This window comes from Balaenoptera borealis (genome assembly GCF_965194805.1).
Source record: "Balaenoptera borealis genome assembly, chromosome: 1".
Taxonomy (NCBI): domain Eukaryota; kingdom Metazoa; phylum Chordata; class Mammalia; order Artiodactyla; family Balaenopteridae; genus Balaenoptera; species Balaenoptera borealis.
Genome location: NC_138860.1, coordinates 89,426,421 through 89,451,405, shown reverse-complemented (window position 1 = coordinate 89,451,405; position 24,985 = coordinate 89,426,421). Strand labels below are relative to the sequence as shown.

The 24,985-nt window shown below is 38.0% G+C and overlaps 1 protein-coding gene across 4 annotated transcripts in view; it reads right to left on the bottom strand.

The window, feature by feature from the left end:
- WARS2 (tryptophanyl tRNA synthetase 2, mitochondrial) overlaps positions 1–24,985 on the bottom strand; it is an 86,694-nt gene that overhangs the window by 13,467 nt on the left and 48,242 nt on the right. For 2 of the 4 annotated variants that reach the window (XM_082369500.1, XM_082369501.1), the window contains exons 3-4: positions 8,082–8,162; positions 4,556–4,641 (exon numbers count right to left, since the gene is read on the bottom strand). In XM_082369500.1, coding sequence (XP_082225626.1) covers positions 4,556–4,641; positions 8,082–8,162 — 167 coding nt within the window. The remainder of the gene's footprint in view (positions 1–4,555; positions 4,642–8,081; positions 8,163–24,985) is intronic. The other 2 variants (XM_082369502.1, XM_082369503.1) reach the window with 1 other exon arrangement.

Below are 24,985 nucleotides of genomic sequence, written 5' to 3'. Positions count from 1 at the left end.
TTTGTATCTATTTTTATTTTTTGTATTTATCTATGTTTATAATGTATATATTCATAGACATTCTAGTTATGATATTTTTCAAAATCCAGAAATATCTGAAACAAAACCAAACAAAAAGTAACCCCAAGTGCTTGAGCTCTGTTATAGGCAAAACAATGGTACAGGCTAAAAATCAGACCTGGGTTTGAGTCCTGCCTCTGCTATTTATTATCAAGCAATTAGGAAATTTCTAAACTTGGAAGGAAGCACAATGATATAGATGAGAACTGTATGTTAGCAGAATAAATGTTGTAGTAGACAGAGCTGATTTTATTGTACTTGTCTGCACACTTTGCAGTGGTCCAAATGACACATATGCCCTGGTGTGGCAATGGCACCCTGGGGAATAGTCTGAAGGAAGACAGCAGGAGGAAAAAGCTCAAAGGAACAGAGTCTATGGGATGGAGCATGGTGGCTGGTAGCAGTATGTCCAGCCTGAGACCAGACAGGAAAGAAAAGTAGGGCTATCTCTCTTTAGAAAAGGAGCATGCATCATTCAGCTCAATATTAAAGAAACAAACAACCCAACCCAAAAATGGGCAGAAGACCTAAATAGACATTTCTCCAAAGAAGACATACAGATGGCCAAGAAGCACATGAAAAGATGCTCAACATCCCTAATTATTAGAGAAATGCAAATCAAAACTACAATGAGGTATCACCTCACACCAGTTAGAATGGGCATCATCAGAAAATCTACAAACAACCAATGCTGGAGAGGGTGTGGAGAAAAGGGAACCCTCTTGCACTGTTGGTGGGATTGTAAATTGGTACAGCCACTATGGAGAACAATATGGAGGTTCCTTAAAAAACTAAAAATAGATTTACCATATGACCCAGCAATCCCACTACTGGGCATATACCCAGAGAAAACCGTAATTCAAAAAGACACATGCACCCCAATGTTCATTGCAGCACTATTTACAATAGCCAGGTCATGGGAGCAACCTAAATGCCCATCAACAGACGAATGGATAAAGAAGTTGTGGTACATATATACAGTGGAATATTACTCAGCCATAAAAAGGAACGAAATTGAGTCATTTGTTGAGACGTGGATGGATCTAGAGACTGTTGTACAGAGTGAAGTAAGTCAGAAAGAGAAAAACAAATATCGTATATTAACGCATGTATGTGGAACCTAGAAAAATGGTACAGATGAACCGGTTTGCAGGGCAGAAGTTGAGACACAGATGTAGAGAACAAACGTATGGACACCAAGGGGGGAAAACTGCAGTGGGGTGGGGATGGTGGTGTGCTGAATTGGGCGATTGGGATTGACATGTATACAGTGATGTGTATAAAATTGATGACTGATTTAAAAAAAAAAAAAAAAGAAAGAAAAGGAGCATGCAGGTACCAGCTCCACATCTTTGATCTAATCGTGGCATTACAGGTAGATAGTTTCTAGTTTCTAGGCTAAGGTAGGAGACAATCATCTTGAATATTGATAATTACCTAGTTTTGTAGAAAAATACTTTTGTCTGTTTAACAATTTATATATAAAATATCAGAATCCCGATGGGGATAGAAAAACATATGCCACGATAATTTTCTTTTCAGAAAATAGGAAAAAGAAAGGCATCTTATGGCATTCTTAGTACATATTCTAACCACCAAATAGATCAATAAGCGTTAAAGAAGGAATATTTATAGTATGGGAATTTTTTTGCTACTGGGAGTAGGCTGGGGTTACTGAGGCTGGAGAAGAACTACTTATCCTTGGAAGTCTTAACTAACTGTGAGAACCTGTTGATGTTGGGCAGAGTAAGACAGACAGGAAGCTATCGGAAAGCTCTTGGTGTTTACCTGCCCCCTCTGAAATAATTATTATTTTGTGTAAGAAAAGAGGGCATTCTCAACTTCAGGCTTGGGTTGAAAGAAAGGCAGATGATATGACAGATTTGGGGATGTTAAGGAGATATTTCTGCCAATATCAGCCTTTTAAAATGTTGCTTGCACTCTTAAAATGTTTGTACTGAGTATATACTAGGTGATATCAATTCATACATAATCTGTTTAATACCCCCCTGAGCTATGTCCCATTAATACACTTTATGAATGAAAGAAACTGTAGGATCTTTATCATTCTGACAATTGTATTTTTGGGCACCTGATAAAAATAAATTCATCATCACTTTGTTATATATTATCTATATTGCTCTGGTTGTTCATGTGATGATCTTGCTTCCTAACACAACGACTGGCTCTTTAAGGGAGGTGAGCACTGGCCTCGGGAGACCATAATCACGCTCTAAGGCTCCTCTGTCCACTGTCTCGCTGCACGGCTTGGGCAGATTGCTTAACCTGCCTGGGCCGCATTTGTAAAGCAAGGGAGTTGAAGAAGAGGCCCTTTAAAGTTCGTTCCCACTCTGTGCTCCATGGTATCACAGAGGGCAATCATTCTTGTTCAAGTTTACTCTTTTTCACAGCCCTGAACTCAGAGGATTCCCCCATTATAGCTCTTGAACTGTTAAAGAAATCTGTTGTGCTTGTGTGCTTCCAAATCGTGGTGCTGAAAAATCAGCCTTTGGTTCTATGAAGAAGTAGCCCTTGAAAACGAAACTAGACATAAGATTGTAATAGTCAAAGGCATCATCATCAATCATAGCCAAGTGACAGATTTCATTTTAATCCTTTAATAATGATTTTTCTCATCTTTACAGGTGACAAAATCAAAGTTCTTTACAGAACCTTTCTAAGTAAATACGCTACTTCACTGGGAAATATATTATTAGACCCTCATTAGACTTTCATTTGCTGCTCCTGGAGAAAAGTGTTCTAGATTTCCGAGGATAAGTCAAAAGTTACTTATTATAAATAATAAATGCTATCAGGGGTCCAGCATTCAAGTTAATACATCAAACAGACACATAATCCTAACATATAAGTTTGAATCAGAATTAAAGATAGATTGCATGTACTAATGGACATTCCTTATATGTAAAGTTAAGCAGCTATTCTTCTAGCTGTTTCCATCATAATTGCACGAGGGCTCTGAGGTCACGTCACAAGGTACATACACTGTCATCTCCATGCTATTATCACATTTACATGCAAAGAACTCTAGTTTTCCCACAGAAGAATAACTTTTTTTTTTTTATAAATTTATTTTATTTTTATTTATTTTTGGCTGTGTTGGGTCTTTGTTGCTGTGCGCGGGCCTTCTCTAGCTGCGGTGAGCGGGGGCTACTCTTCGTTGTAGTGCATGGGCTTCTCATTGTGGTGGCTTCTCTTGTTGCGGAGCACAGGCTCTAGGCACGCAGGCTTCAATAGTTGTGGCTTGTGGGCTCAGTAGTCGTGGCTTGCAGGCTCTAGAGCGCAGACTCAGTAGTTGTGGCGCATGGGCTTAGTTGCTCCGCGGCATGTGGGATCTTCCCGGACCAGGGCTCGAACCCGTGTCCCCTGCATTGGCAGGCGGATTCTTAACCACTGCGCCACCAGGGAAGACCAGAAGAATCACTTTTATGGGGTCAAGGTTTTAGGGGAAAAGGGTAAAAAAGACCCATATAGTTTCTCTTTTTCCTCAGAAGCTTTCACAGTAGCAAGGTTTGGCCATGACTGTATGCTGATTGGGAGGCTTTATCTCTAGAAGGCCAAATGGGGGCCGAGGGAGGTGATGTGGGGATCGGAGGGAAGAATCGGGAGAGGAATGGGGTCAGAAGCCCTGGCCAGCCCTACAGAGAGTGCACGTATCCTCTAGTTGTATAGTTTTGAGACCTGTAAGTAGCAGCAGTAGCTGACTTATAGATTATGGGTCCAAGAAAAGTGAGGGCACCCTATATCGTGTTGAAAAACTTGATCTCAACCTGCAGGTCCAATACAGTAGCCACTACAACAGGCAGCTAAATTGAAATTAATTCAAGTTAAATACAAGTTAAAATTCAGTTCCTCTGTCAACATTTCAAGTGCTCAATAGCCACATGTGACTACCGGCTATGGTCTTAACGCAGGTAGAGAACATTTCCATAACTGCAGCAAGTTCTATGGGACAGCATTGCTTGAGAGTCTAGATTATATGAGAAATCAACATTTAAAACTCTTGAAGTGTAATTATTACTGGGGAAGGATATATTCTATAGTGGTTAAGAACACAGATTTTGTACCCAAACTTTCTAGACTCAAATCCTGGGTCCAAGCCTTGCTAGCACATGACCTCGGGCAAGTTACTAACCACTCTGAGCCTAAGTTTTCACATCTGTAAACTAAGGATGATGATGGTATAGCTTTTATAAAGTTGTGAGGATTAAATGGGTTAATGTATGTAAAGCACTTATAATTGTTTCCAACACATGGCAAGTGCTATTTAAAGGCTACTTCTTAATATTATTAGTTTCACGTTAAAACATACTTCTATAATTTAGTATTATTACCGGGGAATAGACACAAATAGATTCATGTGTCTGATCCTTTCTGTACCCATCTTTCCCCGTGAACCGAATCTTTTTGAGATAGGTGAGACATTCTCTTGTCAGCATGACTACATCTAGGACGAGGGGTGAACTCTGCTCCTTACTTGTACAGCAGAATGTCAGCTGCCTGGAGTACTGGGTAGGTGAGCAGGCCCGTGGTTCCATTCTGCTTCTCCTTGGCAGTCTTTGCCTGCGGCAGTGGAAAGAGAGGAGGGAAACAAATCTGACATGAACCTAATTATAATGCTAAATTAGGAAATCTTTAAAGCAAGCAAGGGGTGATCTGAAGCCACCTGTAACAACATTCTATCTCAGTTCCTGTTAGTAACTCTGGCCATCTTCTGGCTGGCTTGTCTCCATGCTCCAGGCTTAGGGAGGAATAAGGTGAATCCGCTTCCCCACTGCCCCTTGAAACAGTCCTGCACTGCCACTATTTCTTTTTCATTTTATTAAAGTAAGGGCATAAGATTTTCTAGGTTCCAAATCAGATAAATTCTAGATTTCACAGGGAAGGTCAGAAAATACCATGAAATTAAATTTCTATAAATTAACATTAGTTAACATCAAACTGTTTGTGGAAACTTCCCAGAAAGTCTCACACTCTGCTATTGACAAAACTGTAATGTTCCCTTAAAATCACATTAAAACAAAACAAAACAAAAACCCTAAAAATCATGGCATTAAAAACAATGAAACTGGGTTTCCCTGGTGGCGCAGTGGTTGAGACTCTGCCTGCCAATGCAGGGGACACAGGTTCGGGCCCGGGTCTGGGAGGATCCCACATGCCGCGGAGCAACTAGGGCCGTGAGCCACAATTACTGGGCCTGCGCTCCGCGACAAGAGAGGCCGCGATAGTGAGAGGCCCGCGCACCGCGATGAAGGGTGGCCCCCGCTTGCCGCAACTAGAGAAAGCCCTCGAACAGAAACGAAGACACAACACAGCCATAAATAAATAAATTAATTAATTAAAATTTTTTAAAAAAACAATGAAACTAAGAGAAAATTTCATCTAACCAATCCTAATTATCTGTCCTGAGAGTAAAGTGATCCAATAAACAGTACAGGTGGTATAAACCAAAATATTTCCTTAACAGGGAAGCTGATGGAAACACTGGAGGTGACAGTAGAAATATTTAACAACTGGCGATCACTGGGTGCTGAATGTGAGCCCTAGTGATACTAAGTCCCTTGCTGCAGGGAATCTGGCTTTCTGAGCAGAGCTACTTATTAGCAGGGGCTACTGTGTGCAGTTCACTGGTAATAGCTTCTAAGGCCTAGGTATACCATATCCTGTAAAATGATAAATGGATATTTTGGTATATTTTGGTGTGTAGATAAGTTTTATTTGTTTAGTTAATATGAATCACTTCCCTGAAATCCAAAGATTCCTGAATGAAATGAACAACTCAATTTATAAATTCGCATGATTCTGAGGACCAAACTCACGTGCTCACAACGCGGGGTTCCCCAACCAAAATGCAGACACACCCTTTGAGACTGGGTCTGAAGACAACAGCTTCTCTCTTTAATCATCTTAATGTTCCATAATTTAGTTACAAATTTTTCTAGTTACTTCAAGTAGTTTCTGGCTTACAGCACTACTAATGCTATAGGCCGTTCATAGGAAATTTGAAAGTTTGACCATACAATTCCTTCAGTACACCTTATTACAATGTTCATGATAAAGGCCAGTTTGCAATGATCATAGGGTAATTATAATAAAAATTTAATTTGGAAATGAGCAAATGGGAAAAGAACCCAGTCTTTAAAAATTGCTACTGTATTAGATTTATAGTCTTTTTATAGTAGAATACTGGACCTTGAAACTACAAAGGAAGTGGGGAGGTGTGGAGAGCTCTATTACTTATTGGATGCCTATTATGGGCCCCAGATGCCTCACATCTGTGCAATCTCGTCAATCCTCCAAATAACCCTGACCTCTGCAGCCCTGACCCTACCCTTCCTCCCCACTGTTTTGTCCCTCACTGCCCCAGTCAAAACCAACCTAGGGGTTCTTAGCTCTACCCATAGAACTGGAACCTTTCCCTCCTAAAACTTTTTACACTTTGTTTGTTAACTGTCTGTTCCCAAATAAACTATAAGCCTCATGAAAGGGGCTGCATCCATCCATCCTGGTGACTGCAATACCTTCAGCACTTAGCGTGATATGAGAATAGCAGAAGGCATCACCAGTATTTGTTAATGAAGGAATGACCATAGAAGGCAGTATACCATGCTCTACGATTAAGACTGGCTTTGAAATCCATGTTTTCCCCAAAGATAAGAAATCACGGACTAGTAGAAGCCTTCTTTAGAATCATTCACTAGTAACGTGTTACCAGGAGGTCCTTAGACACTATTTTAAAGTGGGAGGGACTTCTCTGGTGGTGCAGTGGTTAGGAATCCACCTGCCAATGCAGGGAATACAGGTTCGATCCCTGGTCCAGGAAGATCCCACATGCCGCGCGGAGCAACTAAGCCCATGCGCCACAACTACTGAGCCCGCGAGCCACAATTACTGAGCCTAGGTGCCTAGAGCCCGTGCTCCACAAGAGAAGCCACCGCAGTGAGAAGCCCGCACACCACAACGAGGAGTAGCCCCTCCTTGCCCCAACTAGAGAAAGCCTGTGCGCAGCAACGAAGACCTAACACAGCCAAAAAAATAATAATAATAATAAGTGGGAGCATTTCCCATTAAATCAGTTCTTATAAAAGGATTTCAGCATTCAGTGTTCAGCTTAGCATTACCATATTACGATAAAATGGGAAAGTCTTGTCCCAAACCAAAATGCGGTAGAGAACATTACAAAATTTTGTTTCTAACTCCTGGCAGGTAACGATTCTGCAGCATCACCAATACCTCCTATTTAGACACTGCCACATTAAAGTTCTGTCTGTTTTTCTCTGCAGCATATGTGAAGCCTTCTAAATAGGAAATCAAAGCCTTTTGAGGAAATCAATGGCCCTGAAAATATGCTGGAAAGACACTTGATACTAATATGAGTGTTGACATAGTGGCGGGCCACCTACCCTCAGGTTATCCAATTGCAAAATACATGGGAGTAAAGTACTTTGAATTACCCAATTTATATTTCTCTGCTGAATTTCTTAGAAAAAGAACAGGCTTAATTCTTCTGTGGGTTTGAACTGTTGCTTGGACTCAACTTGTTTAAATATTAAATATAATATGTTGTCTCTTCTCTCCACAATGAAAACATTCTGGCCGTAATGCCAGTTAATTCCGGTGGAGGCAACTTCAGAGTCCAGTAATCCAGAAATGGTGATCGTTCGTTAATTAGAACGTGGCACGTTCAAAGTCATTACCAAGTCTATGTAAAGGTCACTCAGGACCCACCATGCACAGATAAAATCAAATAATTAATAAGCTGGATATTTTCATCCAGTTTTTCAGTTGGAAAGAATCTTAGAGAACCCTCTTACTTTCCGTTTCATACCCTGAGGCGGTGAGGTTAAAGATGCTGGTCTAGCTAGCCACTAGAGTAACAGACCAGGGAGGCCAGCAAACTCAGGATTCCCAGAGCCTAACACAAAAATAAACAGAAAGAGGAAAAATAGCTGCATTGGGGACTGAACTTCTTTCTGTTTATTAATCAGATCACTGGCATTTACCTTCCACTGGTGTAAATGTTGTAATCGGGGTAGTCTGACCATGCAGGTAAGGATCCAACTTAATTGTGTGTGTTCAGACACCTGAAGAAATAAAATAGAACATTAACAAAGGTGGTCAATATCTTCTTGCATATAAGGCAAAACCAAACAGACAACAAGTATTACCTTGGTTAAAAATACCCCAAATGAGGGTAATTAAAAAAATTAAGGGGGCTAATTCATAATGCATAGAATTTTAGATGAAGAAGACATCTTCAAAACTACCCAATACCATTACTAGTCTAGTGTTTAAATCCTCTTCACAACATCCCTAGCAAGCAGCTGACAGTGAGAGGGTTTCATTATGTCCTGAGGCATCTATTTCAGCACAGGGCATCTAGTCGATATTTTATAATAACTTTGCATGGTGTGTAATCTATAAAAATATTGCATCACTATGTTGTACACCTGAAACTAATATAATATTGTAAGTCAACTATATGTCAATTAAAAAAGCCAATGTAATTAAGACACACACATGCACACGCACACACTGGTCAAATCCTCTCTAAACGAATTCTAAATATATGAAAGCAGCTGTAATATTTTACATGTAAATGGCAAAGAAAGGTACTGGACTTAAAGACTGAGTCCTTTAGACCCAGAGGAATTTGAAATTTAGGAATCACTTTATCATCTGAAAGCATGTTTTTAGATAGTTTCTATTTCTTCCCTTTTTTTTTTTTTAAGAAGAGGTTTAGTCAACAAGAAAATATAATCTTTTCCCAATTTGTTTTTGTTTTAACCAAATTCAATCAAGTCACCAAATCTGGCAACAATTGGGATGATTCTTGGGTCCAGGCCAGGTTCTAATTGGTGACCTAGAATATAAGGCCTACGCATCCTGTTTCTGGACCCTGGGGATTCCGAGCCCTTCATCCATTGTGGCTTTTTGTGTGTGTGCCCATCTGATTTCCTTAAAAAGCAGAGGCTGTTGCCAGCTCTGAAAAGTGGCCCCAAATGTGTTCTTTGTGGGTTTTGCAAATGGAACATAAAGGAATGAAGCTGAATCAGCCCAGGCCTATTTTACTAGCAAGGAATCGCCATCTGGCATAAGATAATTTCTCGTTTTTTTCCCTCAAGTCATGGAGAGGGAAGAGCTGTTTTTCACATGTTTGACAAGGAATCGCTTTTAAAGTTTTGCAAGTCGCTGGGCTGAATCTGTCATCTTTCTTCCAAGAGGCATTTGGGGTTCATTGAGGGCAGTGACTTTGACAGCACTGTCCATGCAAATTGCTAACTGCTGCTGTAAACAAACAGCTATCAGACAGAAACAGTAACCCTGGATGGAAGCAAGAGGATTATAGTTGCTTCCAATCACCAAGCAAAACACATTCCCATTAGGACTAATAAAACAAGAGCTGTTTTTTGACATGAAGAAGTAGGAGAGATTTTTTTTTTTTTTTCTTCTTTACTGAATTGGGGAAAGGAATAAAAACACAGAATATAACCATGGACATGTGGAAAGAGACAAGATGATTCCTTTCCTTCAACTAGGGCTCAAGAGCTCAGCTTTGGTGATATGCAAACAGCTACCATTATGTCTCCATGAAGTCAAGTATTTTCCAGTAGCTTTTTATTTGGCTATATGGAATGAAACTTATTGAATATTCTGCAGAGATCTTCCTGGTGTTTCCAAATAATGTGGCATTAATTAATTCAATTATCCTTATTTGGAAAAAGTAAGTAAAAGGTCAAAGGCAGTTAATTTTCGCAATTTATCTATAATATAATATTATAATTTATAATATAAATTAATATATCATTAATAATTACACAAGAAGGGTAGTATACTTTAGGATTTAGCTCTCTTAATTTATTCATATTCATGGCAACTGCTTGGAAAAGGTCAGATCTCTATCTGGAGAAAAGTGAAAATGGTATTAAATATAGTACGTTCTGCCTTATGTTGTGAAATCACAAACAAAATAACAATATAATCTGGTTTAGCCACAGAAAAACAAAAGCATGGAACAATAAGGTGGTCTGTTGACCATCCACAAACAAGTCAGCAGTGATTTAAGATTTCTGACCTCCTAATTATAACAAGTAAAGACATATGTATTCTTCAGTTAACAGCAGTTTTGCCCATCTTGTTCACTGTTGTAAAACAAGAATCTGGCACACTGTAGGTGCTCAATAAATATCTGTTGAATGTATGAACAATAACAAAGGCTGCAGAAAGAATGGATAGGACCAAAAAGAATCCATTAGATTTAGCTACGGACTTGTTGGTGATCCAGGCAAAAGCAGTTTCAGGGGAGTGATTGGGATGAATGCTAAATCTATTATAGAAGGGTGGGTTGAAGCGTGACTAGGAGGCAGAATATGAAGGCAGACGTACAAGAAGTATAGCAGAGTGGATAAGAACTCTCTCTCTGAGCTTAGGCTACCAGATCTGAATGCTAGTTCTGCCACTCAGTAGCTGGGTAACCCTGTGTAAATGACTTAACCTCTCTTTGCCTCAGTTTCATCATTTATAAAATGAGATTAACAACAGTATCCACCTGACAGTGCTTAGTACAGTACCTAGCACACAGTAAGCACTCAATAAATGGTAGTTATTATGACTATAGATAACTTTTAGAAAGACTCTTTTAACTTTTTATTCTGAGATAATTATAGATTTGCATACAGTTGTAAGAAATAACACTGAGAGATCCAGTATACCCTTTACCCAGGTTCCCCCAGTGGCAACACCCTGCATAAATATAGTGCAATATCACAACCTGGAAATTGAATTTGATACAATCCATCCACCCTATTTAGGTTTCACCAGTTTTACATGTACTCATTGGGTGGGTGTATTTAGTTCAATGCAATTTTATCACATGTGTAAGACATTTCTTTATTAAGGAGTATAGAAATGAAGGTAACTAGTAGGGATTAAGAATAAAAATTTTGTTTTGTTTTTTAAGGTGGGATAGACCTACATCTTCCACTGAAATAGGAGGAGGAGAAATAAATACAGATGAGGATCTATCTTGTGGGATAGGAGTGGAGAGCAGAAAGTGAGAGAACTTCAACTCTAATGGGTTCTGTTATCTCTGAAAACAGAAGACAGGGTGATTAGAAATAAATGGGGTAAGAAATATACTCAGTGGAATTGCTGGGTTTGAAAGGAAGGAATAAAAGATATTTTGGAATAGAGCTGTATAAGACTTGATGCTTTGCTGGTGTTTTTGTGAATGAAAGAGGACAATCATCTGTAAAATACACTCATGGGGAAACACTGGTATTCTTCAGGGTAGACTAAAATGTTCTGCCTAAATATTTAAAATTTTAAAAAATTTGCAGAAAAAATTAAATCAGTTGATTGCATCTTTCCTTTGGTCAGTAAGGATTTTTAATACGATCTAAAAAGTACTAAAAATAAAGCAAAAATCTTGATAAATGAAACTACATTAAAATTAATGTAGTTAATTTTCTCTTTATCAAACACCACCATTAAAAGAGGGAAAAATGGCAAGTCACAGAGTGGGAGGAGCTATCTGCAAACCTATACAGAATATACTGGTACACAGACTATATAAAGAATACCTACAAATTGATAAGAAAAAAGCAGATAACCTTATACAAGTTGGCCAAATGCATTAAATGCAAATTAGTCATAATGTGATACCACTACACCCTCACCAGAATGATTAAAATGAAAAACTCAAAATACTACCAAGTATGGCAAGGATATTGAGTAAACAGAACTCTTATACAGTGCTGTGGGAATGTAAATTGGTCCACCAACTTTGAAAACTGACTGTACCCACTAATGCTCAGCATTCATATAACATATGACCCAGGTATTCCATTTCTAGGTATATACCTAACAGAGATGTTTACATATGTTCACAAAAATATCTGTGCAAGAGTATACTGTAACAGCCCCATATTGTAAGTAATCCAAATGTCCACCTACAGAGAATGTATAAATTGTGGTATATTCACTCAACGGAATACTACAGCAATGAGGAAGACTGAATTACATTTAACAACAGGAAAGAATCTCACAAACATAATGTTGAATGAAAGAAGACAGACATAAAAGAGTATATACTAAATGGTTCAAATTATATTAAGTTTAAAAACAGGTTATCTTAGGGAAGGGATGTTTAGTGATTGGAAAGGGGCATAAAGGGCAATGCAAGTTACCCATGTAACTTGTACATGGGTGTGTTCAGTTTGTGAAAATAGGTAAAAGGCTTGTAAATCTAACTATACTTGGCCTTGAATAAAAGTTAAAACATTTCTGGTGCTTAAAATAAGGTGGAGGGACTTCTGGAATAGCAGAGCAATAACCTCTGAAAATCTGTTCCTCCATAAAAGCAATGAGAACACAAGCAAAAATTGTCAAAGTCAACTTTTACAAAACTCTGGAAAATTAGCCAAAGGCTTGCAATAATCTGAAGAGTACTTATTTAAGAAAAACATCCAAACCCCAGTAAAAACAGAGAGCTTTGTGGCATTTTAACTTGCCCGATTCCCATTAGCTTCTCCCCATGCCTGTGGTAGCCATGAAAACAGCAGCCTACCAGCCACTGGAAGGGAATGTTAGGGATTGGAGCTCCTCATAAAGATCCAGCCCCAGAGAATCATCACTACTCGACCTGTCTGACAGCTCTCCATTTGGAAAATGGGGAAAAGCCCCATTTGCAGGGCCGGCTATTATTTGACCTGATTAGAGCTCACTCAGTGGGAAAAGCCCTAGCCCTAGGACACTTTTCAAATATAATCATCAGCAATGATTTAATATTACAGCTGCCCGAGGTGCTGATACCAGTAGGAGAAAACAAGAGGCTGTCTAGAAAACTTAAGGAGAAAAGCTGGGAAATGATATGCTTATAGCGTACTTTGAAAAGACCTGACACATTCCTGGGCCTCCAGCAGGCCACAAGTATGTGCAGGGCTGTGCACACGTCCAGGAAAGATCTGAGAAGACCCTAATCTCTTACCTCTAGCTCACCTTGAGGCCCTGTGTAAGCCCCTCAGCAAAGGGTTGAAAATATAGGAACAAAGCATTTAGACATTTCTGCTCAATCATTATCTGAGTACTAAGCTAACCCAGCAGAGACTGCAGTGGCCACACATGACTATGAAGACAGACTTTACAGAATTGTTGCAGAAAAGTCACTAAGCAAACATAGCAACAACAAAAATGAACCCTAGGTGGTGGGTGGAGGGAAGATTTCACTAGTGAATTCCCATAAGCATTGAAAAAATTAATACCGATTCTTCACAATCTCTTCTAGAAAAATAAAAGACGAGGGCACACTTTCTTACTCATTCTAGGAGACGTGTATTATACTGAAACCAAAACCAGGCAAAGACATCATAACAAAAATAACTATAGGCCAATGACATGAATATAGATGCAAAAACCCTCAACAAAATACTAGCAAATTAAATCCAGCAACATATATAAAGAATTACACAACATAATCAAATGGGATTTATTCCAGAAATGCAAGCTTGGTTTAACGTCCAAAAATCGATCAATGTAGTACTACAGTAATTTAGAAAATGTATGGTATAAGGATAGAACATATAGATCAATGGAAAAGAAGTGAGAGTCCAGGAGTAAATCCTTACCTTTATGGTCAATTGGTTTTCAACAAACACGCCAAGACAATTCATTGGGGGAAAGAATAGTCTCTTCAAAAAATAATGCTAGGGCAACTGAACATCTACAGGCATATATCTACAAGCAAAAGCATGATGTTGTAGCCCTACCTCTCACTACACATAAAACTTAACTCAAGATGGATCACAGACCTCAAATAACAGCCAAAACTATAAACTGCTTAGAAAAAAAATAGGAGTAGATTTTCATGACCTTGGTTAAGCAGTGATTTGTTAGTCCATATGACACCAATAGCACAAGCAACAAAAGGAAAAAACAGATAAACTGGTCTTCATCAAAATTTTAAAATGTTGTGTTTCAAAGGACACCATCAAGAAAGTGAAAGACTGTTCACAAAATAGGAGAAGTTACTTGCATATCATGTCTGATGGGTAGCTGTATCCAGACTATGTAAAAAACTCATAAGTCAACAATGAAAAGACAGATAATCCAATTTAAAATGGCCAAAGGATTTGAAAAGACACTTCTTCAAAGAAGATATACAAATGACTAATAAGCACATGAAAAAATGCTCAACATCATTAGTCACTAGGAAATTGCAAATCAAAACCACATTGAAAAAAACAACACATTGAGATACCACTTTACACTCACTAGGATACTTAAAAAAAGACTGACAACAAAAAAATGTGGGGAAAGAAATGAAAAACTTGGAATCCTTATACAGATCTTCCTCAACTTACAATGGGGTTACTTCCTGATAAACCCATCATTGAGTTGAAAATATCCTAAGTTGAAAATGCATTTAATACATCTAATTAATACAACATCATAGCTTAGCCTAGCCTACCTTAAACATGCTCAAAACACTTACATTAGCTACAGTTGGGCAAAATTAGCACAAAGTCTGTTTTACAATAAAGTGTTGAACATCTCATGTAATTTATTGAATACTGTACTGAAAGCGAAAAACAGACTGGTTGTATGGGTACACAACTGTCGTAAGTGTGTCTGTCAGTTGTTTGCCCTCGTGATCTTGTGGCTGACTGGGAGCTGTGGCTCGCCGCTGATGCCCAGCATCATGAGAGGGTATCAAACTGCGTATCGCTAGCCCAGGAAAATAAAAAAGAAATTCAAAGTTCGAAGTACCGTTTCTGCTGAATGTTTATTGCTCTTGCACCATTGGAAAGTCGAAAAATCGTATGTTTGAACCATCCTAAGTCAGGGACCCTCTGTACATTGGTGGTAGAACTCTCATACAAAGTAGTGCAGCCACTTTCAAAACCCTTTAACGGTCCTTCAAAATGTTAAACATAGAGTCACCATATGACCCAGCAATCCCACTCCTAGATGTATACCAAGATAACCAAAAACATGTAACTATACAAAAACTTTACACACAAGTTCAGAGTAGCATTTTTCATGTGGAAAACATCTGGAAAAGTGGAAACAACCCAAATGTTCACTGACTCATCATGAATGAATGAACAAAATGTGGTCTAGCCATACAATGGAATACTACTCCACAATAAAAACAAATGAAGTACTGATAAATATTACAACACAGACAAACCTTGAAAACGTTATGTTAAGTGAAAGAAGCCAATCACAAAATGCACTTGTATGAAATGTTCAGACAAGGCAAACCCATAGAAGACAAAGTGGATTGGAGGTTGCCATGGAGAGGGGAGAGGGGCAATGGGTACTGGGTTTCATCACGGAGTGATGAAAATGCTCTAAACTTGTTTGTGGCGATGGATGCACAACTCTGTGAATATACTAAAGGTCATTAAATTGTACACTTTAAATGAGTGAATCGTATGGTATATGAATTTTATCTCAATAAGGCTGTTTAAAAAACTATGCAGGTGGAATTCATCACAACTGTTCTCTGATGCATCATCCATTAATTATTCCGTGGCAATGAAGATAATGTAGTTTGAGTAGTCCTGATTTTCTGATCTTTGGCATGATCTCCACTTTCCTCCACACAGGAATTTTTCTCCCCACAGGAATAGATGGCCCTCAAATCAAAGCCAACTCCAGATCCTTTCAAAACGTGAGTGGGGAGAATGGGTTCTCATCAATGAAGAAAAAGATGCCAGAGCTGCTGCTGTGTTTGACGAGCCTCCCCTTCTCACTTAAGCCCACTCCATCAGGTTTCACCTCCACTGCTCCACTACAACCGTTCACCAGTCAGCAATGCTAATGGTTAAGATAAAGTTGTTATCTTACTTGATATATTAAACAGCATTTGACACAACTAATAATTACTTCTTCCACCTTGATTCACTTTCTTCACTTGGCTCCCCAGACACTGCATTATTGTAGTTTTTCTCCCAGTTTCAATACTTTTTCTTCTCAGTCTCTTTGTGTGGTTCCTTCTCTTCTCCCTGACCTCTTAATATTGCAGACACCCAGGTTTTAGTCCTTGTTTCTTTATTTACATTCTTTTTCACACTCTCTTTGCAATTTCATCTCATCTCATGGCTTTAACTACAATCTGCGTAACTGATGACTTCTAAATGTATAACTCTAGCCAGACCTCTTTGCTGAACTCCAGATTCATATATCCAACTCTCCATTCAGCATATTTGTGTGGATATCCAATGGACATCTCAAACTCAGTCTACCCAGAACTGAGCTCCTGACCCTCCTTCCAAACCTGCTCTACCACAGCTGTCCTTTCTGTTGGTGGCAACTCCACCCTTGCAGTTACTTAGGCAAAAACCTTGGAGTCATTCTTTACTCTTCTATTTCTCTCATACTCTATGCCTAATCCATCTGCAAATCTTGTTGCTTCTACCTTCAAAATATATTCAGAATCTCTTAGCACTTTCACCTCTTCTGCTGCTACCACTCTGGTCTGAGGCACAATCAACTTTCACCTGGATTGCTAACTGGTCTCCCTGCTTCCAACCTAGCTACAATGCGGTCTATTCTTAACAATAGCTGAAGTGACCCTTTTAAAACATAGATTGTGTCACTTCTCTGCTCCAAATCCTGCACTTCCCATTTCCTCAGAGTAAAAGCCGAAGTCCTTACAATGGCCTATCATGATCATCTCCTCCCTTTCAACCCTGTGACGTCTGGATTCCAATCCTCCTCCTTACCCGCTTTGTTCCCTCCTCTCCAGACATGCTGACTTCCTTGTGTTCCCTGAATACACCAGGCATATTCCCACCTTAGGAGCTTTGCACTGACTCTTTTCTCTGATAGGAATTCTCTTCCCCCAGAGATTCACCTCACTAACTCCCTCACATTAAGTCTTTGCTCTAATATTATCTTATCAAGGGGGTTCACCGAGCCACGCTATTTAAAATAGCAACATGTTTCCCTCAATGCCACTCCCAATTCCCCTTAATCTTTTTCTATATAACCTATCACCTTCTAATATACTTTATGTTTGGCTTATTCATTATAGTTTTTATTTATGTTGTGTTACCCCAACAGAATGTAGGTACTATGGTGGCAAAGATTTTTGTCTGTTTTCTTCACTGATGTAACATGAGTACCTAACACAGGACCCAGGACATGGTAAGTGCTCAATAAATATTTATTAAATGAATGCATGAATGAAATTAAACGTTTATTAATAGGGTGATGTCTAAATAAAGTGTGGCATATTTATATAATGGCACACTATACAACAAATAGAAGAAATGAACTAGATTTAGATGTATGACCGTGAGATCACAAAAGCATACCGCTGTGTGAAAAAAGAAAATTGCAGAAAGGTTCTACAATACGGCACCACTTGTATCATTTTTTTTTTTAAACCGCACAATTAAAAATATTATATTTACTCATTGGATTACACATGAAAACAAGTGTGAAAAATTGGCTAGATTGATATAGGCCAAGTCCAAGATTTGGTTGCCTGGGGACAGAGAAAAGGGATGTAGGGAGGAGGGGTGAAAGGAGTAGGCAAGGAAAGAATTAAAGGGTCCTTCAACTTTATTTGTTTAATATAGGAAGTCAAGCAAATATGACAAAATGTCAACAATATTCATCCTTGGTGTTGGGAACATGAATGTCTGTTATATTATCCCCTGTGTTTTGCTGAATTTAAATTTTTTTCAGAAAAATTTAATTAAGAAGGAGAATACAGGATAGCATGATTCAAAAAAAATACAGCTGCTAGGTATCAATAAAAGCCATTCAAGCAATTAGCTGATTCAGTAAATCTTAGATCAAATGTCTAAGTGCCCCTTAGGATTTTACTATTTCCTATATAAATGTTATCTTCCCAGGAATCAGGTACTATAAGTTTTGGTTAGGACACCTGGAAGACTATTCAGACTCACAAATTCCCATTTATCATTTCCTCTTGGAAACTAGCAATTTCATGCTGAGTTATTTTTATTAGACTCTTATCATCCTCATCACAAATCCCCTTAACAGGAACCTTGTTTGGGGACCAATTTAAATTAAAAGAACTCTGTTATCAATGATAAACTCTCACTCACTCTCTTCAACTGGTCTGCCTCCCGTCAGTATTTATGTTTGCCAATGAATATCTATCTGTACACATTTGGATTCTTCTACGCTTTTTTCTTAGTCCAATACTTCCAAAGCTAAATAAGTAGCTTCTATAAGCCTGCTCCAGACTTAAAAGTCACCTCCGTCTAAGTCCTATTGCTTAGTGTGTATATGTGTGTGTATGTGTATACATATGTACCTCTTTACCTATAGCAGTGTATTAGTCAGCTTTTTCTAGGCTATGCTGGGTAACAACCCTAAATAAGCGGCCCACAGCAATCGTTTCTTTCTCATTCACATCACATATTAGTAGCTGTAGGCTGGCTTTTCCTCTGCTTTACATACCTTCTCATTCCAGGACACAAACTGAAGGAGTTAGAAGGAAGGAAGAGCAAGAGAGAACAAACATGGAATGGCTTGTAAACATCCTGCTTGGGCATGGTGTATAACATGCTCCCTCACTTTCCATTAGCTAAAGCAAGTCATGTGGACGAGCCCAACATGAGTGGAGTAGGAACAGATGCTTCTCCTATCGAAGGCACTGTCAGTCATGCGGCAATGGATGAGGACATATAATCCTCATACATATGGGTTAGCAAACTGCTGCTCACAGGCCAAATCTGACCTGTGGATTGTTCTTATTCAGCCCATGGGTTAAGAATGGTTTTTACATTTTTAAAGGGTAGTCAAATATAAAAAAAGAGAAGAAGGAGAAGGAAAAAGAATAGGAAGAGGGGAAGAGGTGGTGGTGAAGAGGGTGGTGACAGCACCTGTGGCCTGCAAAGCATAAACTATTTACTATCTATGCTCTTGCAGAAAAAGTTTGCTGATCATTGTTCTTACAGGAAATGAACATGAATAATTAGGAATGATAACAATCTACCATAAACATGCACCCACCCCCCCCCCAGCAATTCCTACTTTGAGGAAGAATAAGAGAGCTATCCTGTAGAGGACATGATGGCAGACGGTTTATTGTTGTTTTTATAAAATTTATCTCTTGAGTAAATTTTATGTTAAATTTTCATGTGGGTATATATGATAGCCCCCAAAACTTAGGTCCTAAAAAATAATGAAGATTTTGGGGACTACATTAAATTAAATACTTTTGTTCATCAAAGGACATAATCAACAAAGTGAAAAGGCAACCTGTGAAGTGGGAGAAAATAAAGAACTAACTACCACAACTCAACAACAACAACAACAAAAACAACCTGATTAAAAAATGGGCAAAGGACTTGAAGAGTCATTTCTCCAAGGAAGTTATACAAATGGTCAACAAACATATGAAAAGATGCTCAACATCACTAGTCATTACGGAAATGCAAATTAAAACTATAAAATGAGATATTGCCTCATATCCATTAGGAAGGCTACTATTACAAAAACCCCACAAAACCCAAGAAAACCCACACACACAAAAAAGAAAATAACAACTGTTGATGAGGATGGAGAAACTGGAACCCTTGTGCACTGTTGGTCAGAACGTAAAACAGTCCAACTGCTATGGAAAACAGTATGGTGATTCCTAAAAAAATTAAAAATAGAATTACCAGGTGATCCAGCAATATCACTTCTGGGTTTATACACAAAAGAAACAACAAGAATTCACTGTATAGCACAGGGAACTATATTCAATATCTTGTAATAAACTATAATGGAAAAGAATTAATATAATCGAATCACTTTGCTGTACACCTGAAACTAACACAATAGTGTAAATCAACTATACTTTGACTAAAAAAAAAAAAAAAGAATCCAAAGCAGGATCTTAAAGAGCTATTTGTATACTCATGTTCACAACAGCATTATTAAACATAGCCAAAAGGGGGAAGCAACCCAAATATCCATTGACAGATGAATGAATGGATAAACAAAATGTGATATATACACACAATGGAATATTATTCAGCTTTAAAAAGAAAGGCAATTAAGACACATGCTATAGCATAGATGAACCTTGAGGACAGTATGTTAGGTGAAATGAGCCCAGTCACAAAAAGACAAATACTGTATGATTTTACTTATATGAATTATCTAGAACAGTCAGACTCATAGAGACAGAAAGCAGAATGGTGGTTGCCAGCGTCTGGAGGTTGGGGGGAGGGGAGGAAATCGCTGTTTAATGGGTACAGAATTTCAGTTTTGCAAGATGAAACAGTTCTGGAGATTGGTTGCACAGTAACATGAATATATTTAACACTACTGAATTGTACACTTAAAAAATGGTTAAGATGGTACATTTTATATTCATGTATTTTACCTCAGTTTTTTTAAAAAGTCTGTGTAAAGAAAAAATATAAACATATATCTAATGTTGGGAAAAAAGTGGTTAATTTTATGTTATGTGAATTTCATCCCAAATTATTTTAAAAATTCAAGTGGAGGGGCTGGTTAGAGGTAAAAAGGAAAGATCTGGTTTCAGATATGTTGAAATTGAGATTTTGGAAAGATATCCAGAGAGAGAAGTCTAGAAGATTGCTAGAAACACAAAAAACTAGGAAGAAAGGTCAGGGATAGAGACAAGATTTGAGAGAAAATGGCTGAAAGTTATAGAAGTAGATGAGACTTCATGAGGGCAGAATATATATATATATATAGAATAGATCTATCTATGTATCTATCTATCTGTCTATCTACCTATCTATCTACCTACCTACCTACCTACCTCAGGACAGAATTCTGGAGATTAAAGAGGAATCAATAAAGGAAAAAAATGAACTATCAGAGTAGGAGAAAAATGAAGTTACTGCTGTAACATTGGAGTCAAGAGAAAATTTTAAAAGGAACGAGCAGTTAATATATCAATGAATCAGAGTAGTAAAGAAGTATAAGAAGAAAAGACTAAGCACAGGTAAATTAGAGGTCACATTGTGCTTCATTTAAAAAAAAAAAAAACCCACAACCCTGGGTTGTGTTCTTTATCCTGTAGTATATAACAAATAAGTACAAAATATGTTTGTAAAAGATGTCTCTCCCTACATATATTTGTTGTTGTTTTGATTTGGATAAATAATGTTTAAACAAGGAAAAACATGAACTAAAATATCATCTAAAAACAAACAAAAATGATGAAAGTCTTATATCATAAGATGATTTTCATATTCTTATTTTAAACTCTTTTTAACTCTTGACTAAAATTCCCTAAAATTCTTGGCAGTAAAGATCCCTTCAGTCTAATTCAAAGCACTATCCTTGGCAAAGCTGCTCTCTTTTTAAAAAATTAATTTATTAATTTATTTTTATTTTTGGCTGCGTTGGGTCTTCATTGCTGTGCACGGGCTTTCTCTAGTTGCGGCGAGTGGGGGCTACTCTTCGTCATGGTACGTGGGCTTCTCATTGCGGTGGCTTCTCTTGTTGTGGAGCACTGCTCTAGGCGCGCAGGCTTCAGTAGTTGTGGCACACGGGCTTAGTAGTTGTGGCGCACGGGCTTAGTTGCTCCGTGGCATGTGGGATCTTCCCGGACCAGGGCTCAAACCCCTGTCCCCTGCATTGGCAGGCAGATTCTCAACCACTGTGCCACCAGGGAAGTCCCAGAGCTACTCTCTTTTAATACTTTCCTTGGAGTGGGGTCAACAGTTGCAACACTTGGTTTCATGGGGCTTTTTGCTGGTTTTACAAGAAGTTTAGGGAACATGTTACAACAGCAAATAAAATAATTAGTTTACTGACTAAACTTGTGAGCAGGTTGTTTCTTGGTTTCATTTTGAATGAGTGACTCAAAGCTCAGATGAAATATTTATGCCATATTTATTTTGCCTTTGTCATTTTAAATGTTTGAATAACAACTATATTGAACTGCTTGTAGTGTTCTCACACAGTTCTGTGGGTTCTTCTTTTCTTTTGACTTATATATCCTAAGTGCCTACTCATTAAAAAAAATTTTTAATACTAAATCAACTTTAGTGAGGCATAATGTACAAACAATAAGATGGACCCATTTTAGCTGCTCAGTCCGAGGAGTTCTGCCAAATCTATACATGTGTAACCATCGCACCAGTCAAGATATAGAACAGTTCAATGTCCCCCAAAAGTTCCTTCACACAGCTTTGTGGTTAATTTCTCACCCTTCCCTCATCCCTGCTCCTGGAAACCACTGATCTGTTTTTTGTTATTATGGATTAGTTCTGCCTGTTCTACAATATCATATAAATGTTAGTACATAATATGAATTCTTCTGTCCTTGGCTTCTTTCAGCATAATGTTTCTGCTATTCCTTCATGTTGTTACAGACTCCTTTTCACTGTTTAATAATATTCCATTGATTGAATATTCTACAATTATTTATTCATTCATTGATGGACGTTTGGGTTGTTTTTAGTTTGGAACTATTGTGAGCAAAAACACTGTGAACATTTACGTACAAGTCACTTTGCAGACAATGTTTGCATTTCTCTTTGGTAAATACCTAGGAGTGAAATTGCTGTGTCACTTGGTAAGTATATGTTTAATTTTATAAGAAATTGTCATTTTATACTCTTAACAGCAATGTATGAGTTCATGTTGCTCCACATCCTTACCAAAACTTAGCACTATCAGTATTTTTAATTTTAGTCATTCGAGTGGGTAAAATGGTTTTCAGAAAAAGAGTCATGTATTTGGAAATTAAAACACATATTTCTAAATAAATCACAGATCAAACAAGAAATAATAGAAATTAGAAATCATTTACAAATGAGTTATAGTGAAAATACTACATATCACAACTTTGTACATGCTGATAAAACAGTACTTAGAAGGAAATAAGTATTTATAATTATATTAGAAAAGAAGAATGGCTAAAAATTAATGAGGTCCACTTAAGAAGTTAGAAAAATAACAACAAAGTAATTTCAAAGAAAACAGAAGCAAGAGAGGAAACAATGAAATAGAAACGAAAGATATGATAGAGAGGCTCACAAAACCAAAAATGCAAATTAAAACGAGATAGCATATTCTATCCTTTATAATGGCAAAAATAAAATGTCTAATTATACCAAATATTGCCATAGACCAAAAGGAACTCTTCACTTGTCGGGAATGTAAATTGGAATACCAATTTGGAGAGCAATCTAGCAATATCCACTAACACTGATGATATATATACATGTCATATATCCTCATGATTCCACTCTTATGTATGTACACCTACAAAAGCCTTTCAGATGTACACAAAAAGCATATAGAAGTATGCCCACTGCAGTATTATTTGCAGTAACAAAAAGTTGGAAAAAATCTAAATATCCTTTGCCAGGAAAATAGATAAATAAATTGTAATAGAGCCAGACAATGGAATATTGTAGAGCAGTCAAAATGAATAAATCTCGAACACATAACTAATGTTGCACACAAAAATATAGATGCAGGAAGATATGTGCAGCATGATGCTATTTACATAAAGTTTTAAAACATACAAAATAAATGATATGAATTGTTATGGCCAAATTATATGCAATACAAATATAAACACGTACATGGGAATGATGAGCATTAAATTCAGTATAGTGGTTACCTCTGGGGAGGCAGGAAACAGAATGGGATTAGAGAGAGCTAAACAGAAAGTTTCGACTGTACTTGTAATGTTTGATAGACACATATACACTATTGACACTATGCATAAAACAGATAACTAATGAGAACCTACTGTATAGCACAGGGAACTCTACTCAGTGCTCTGTGTTGACCTAAATGGGAAGGAAATCCAAAAAAGAGGGGATATATGTATATGTATAGCTGATTCACTTTGCTATACAGTAGAAACTAACACAACATTGTAAAGCAACTGTACTCCAATAAAAATTAATTTAAAAAAACCCTAGAAACTACATGCAGCAAGTATGCCAAAAGGTTAGCATTTCAAAAAGCAGCCATTCACCTTCATACTTTTCTGAATGTCTGAAATATTTCTTAAAAAGTCCTGAAAAACCTTTGATAACAAACGCCTGTGAAAATATTTTGTTATTGAGTATAAAGAGAGGCACTGCCATTAATTTGATCTCCACCTTCCAAATCCACTGTACCCTTAAACAAATCAAGGAGCCTGGGGTGGGGACAGTATGTGTGTGGTGATGTAGGGGGAGAGAGAAAGTTAACATCCGCCAGGAATTATACATCATATTATTTAAATATCCCTATTATAGACATTAAAAAGGGGGTTCAGAGAGCTTCAGTAACTTGCCCAGTGTCACTACAAGAAGAGATCACAGGGGCTTCCCTGGTGGCACAGGGGTTGAGAGTCTGCCTGCCAATGCAGGGGACACGGGTTCGAGCCCTGGTCTGGGAGGATCCCACATGCCGCGGAGCAACTAGGCCCGTGAGCCACAATTGCTGAGCCTGCGCGTCTGGAGCCTGTGCTCCGCAGCGGGGGAGGCCGCGACAGTGAGAGGCCCGCGCACCGCGATGAAGAGTGGACCCCGCTTGCCGCAACTAGAGAAAGACCTCGCACAGAAACGAAGACCCAACACAGCCATAAATTAATTAATTAATTAATTTTAAAAATTAAAAAAAAAAAAGGTACCCATTCTCACAATTTAAAAAAAAAAAAAAAAAGAAGAGATCACAGTGAGATTCAAACTGTATCTGGCTTCAAAGCCCATACTCTTTCCACTACCGCCCTGATAGTAAAAAATAACTCTTCTTGGAGGTGTCATTAAGATATGACCTAACCCTGTAGTCCAGGATGCAAGCAGCACAAATACTACAGCTTCTCATCAAGTCACACATGAGTATAGATCTAGGCAAGGAAGTGGTACTAGTGGAAACTTTTTAGAGAAGGAAATAACATGAGGAGTTTGAGTTATATAATAATTTTCCTAACTTCTCTTTATTA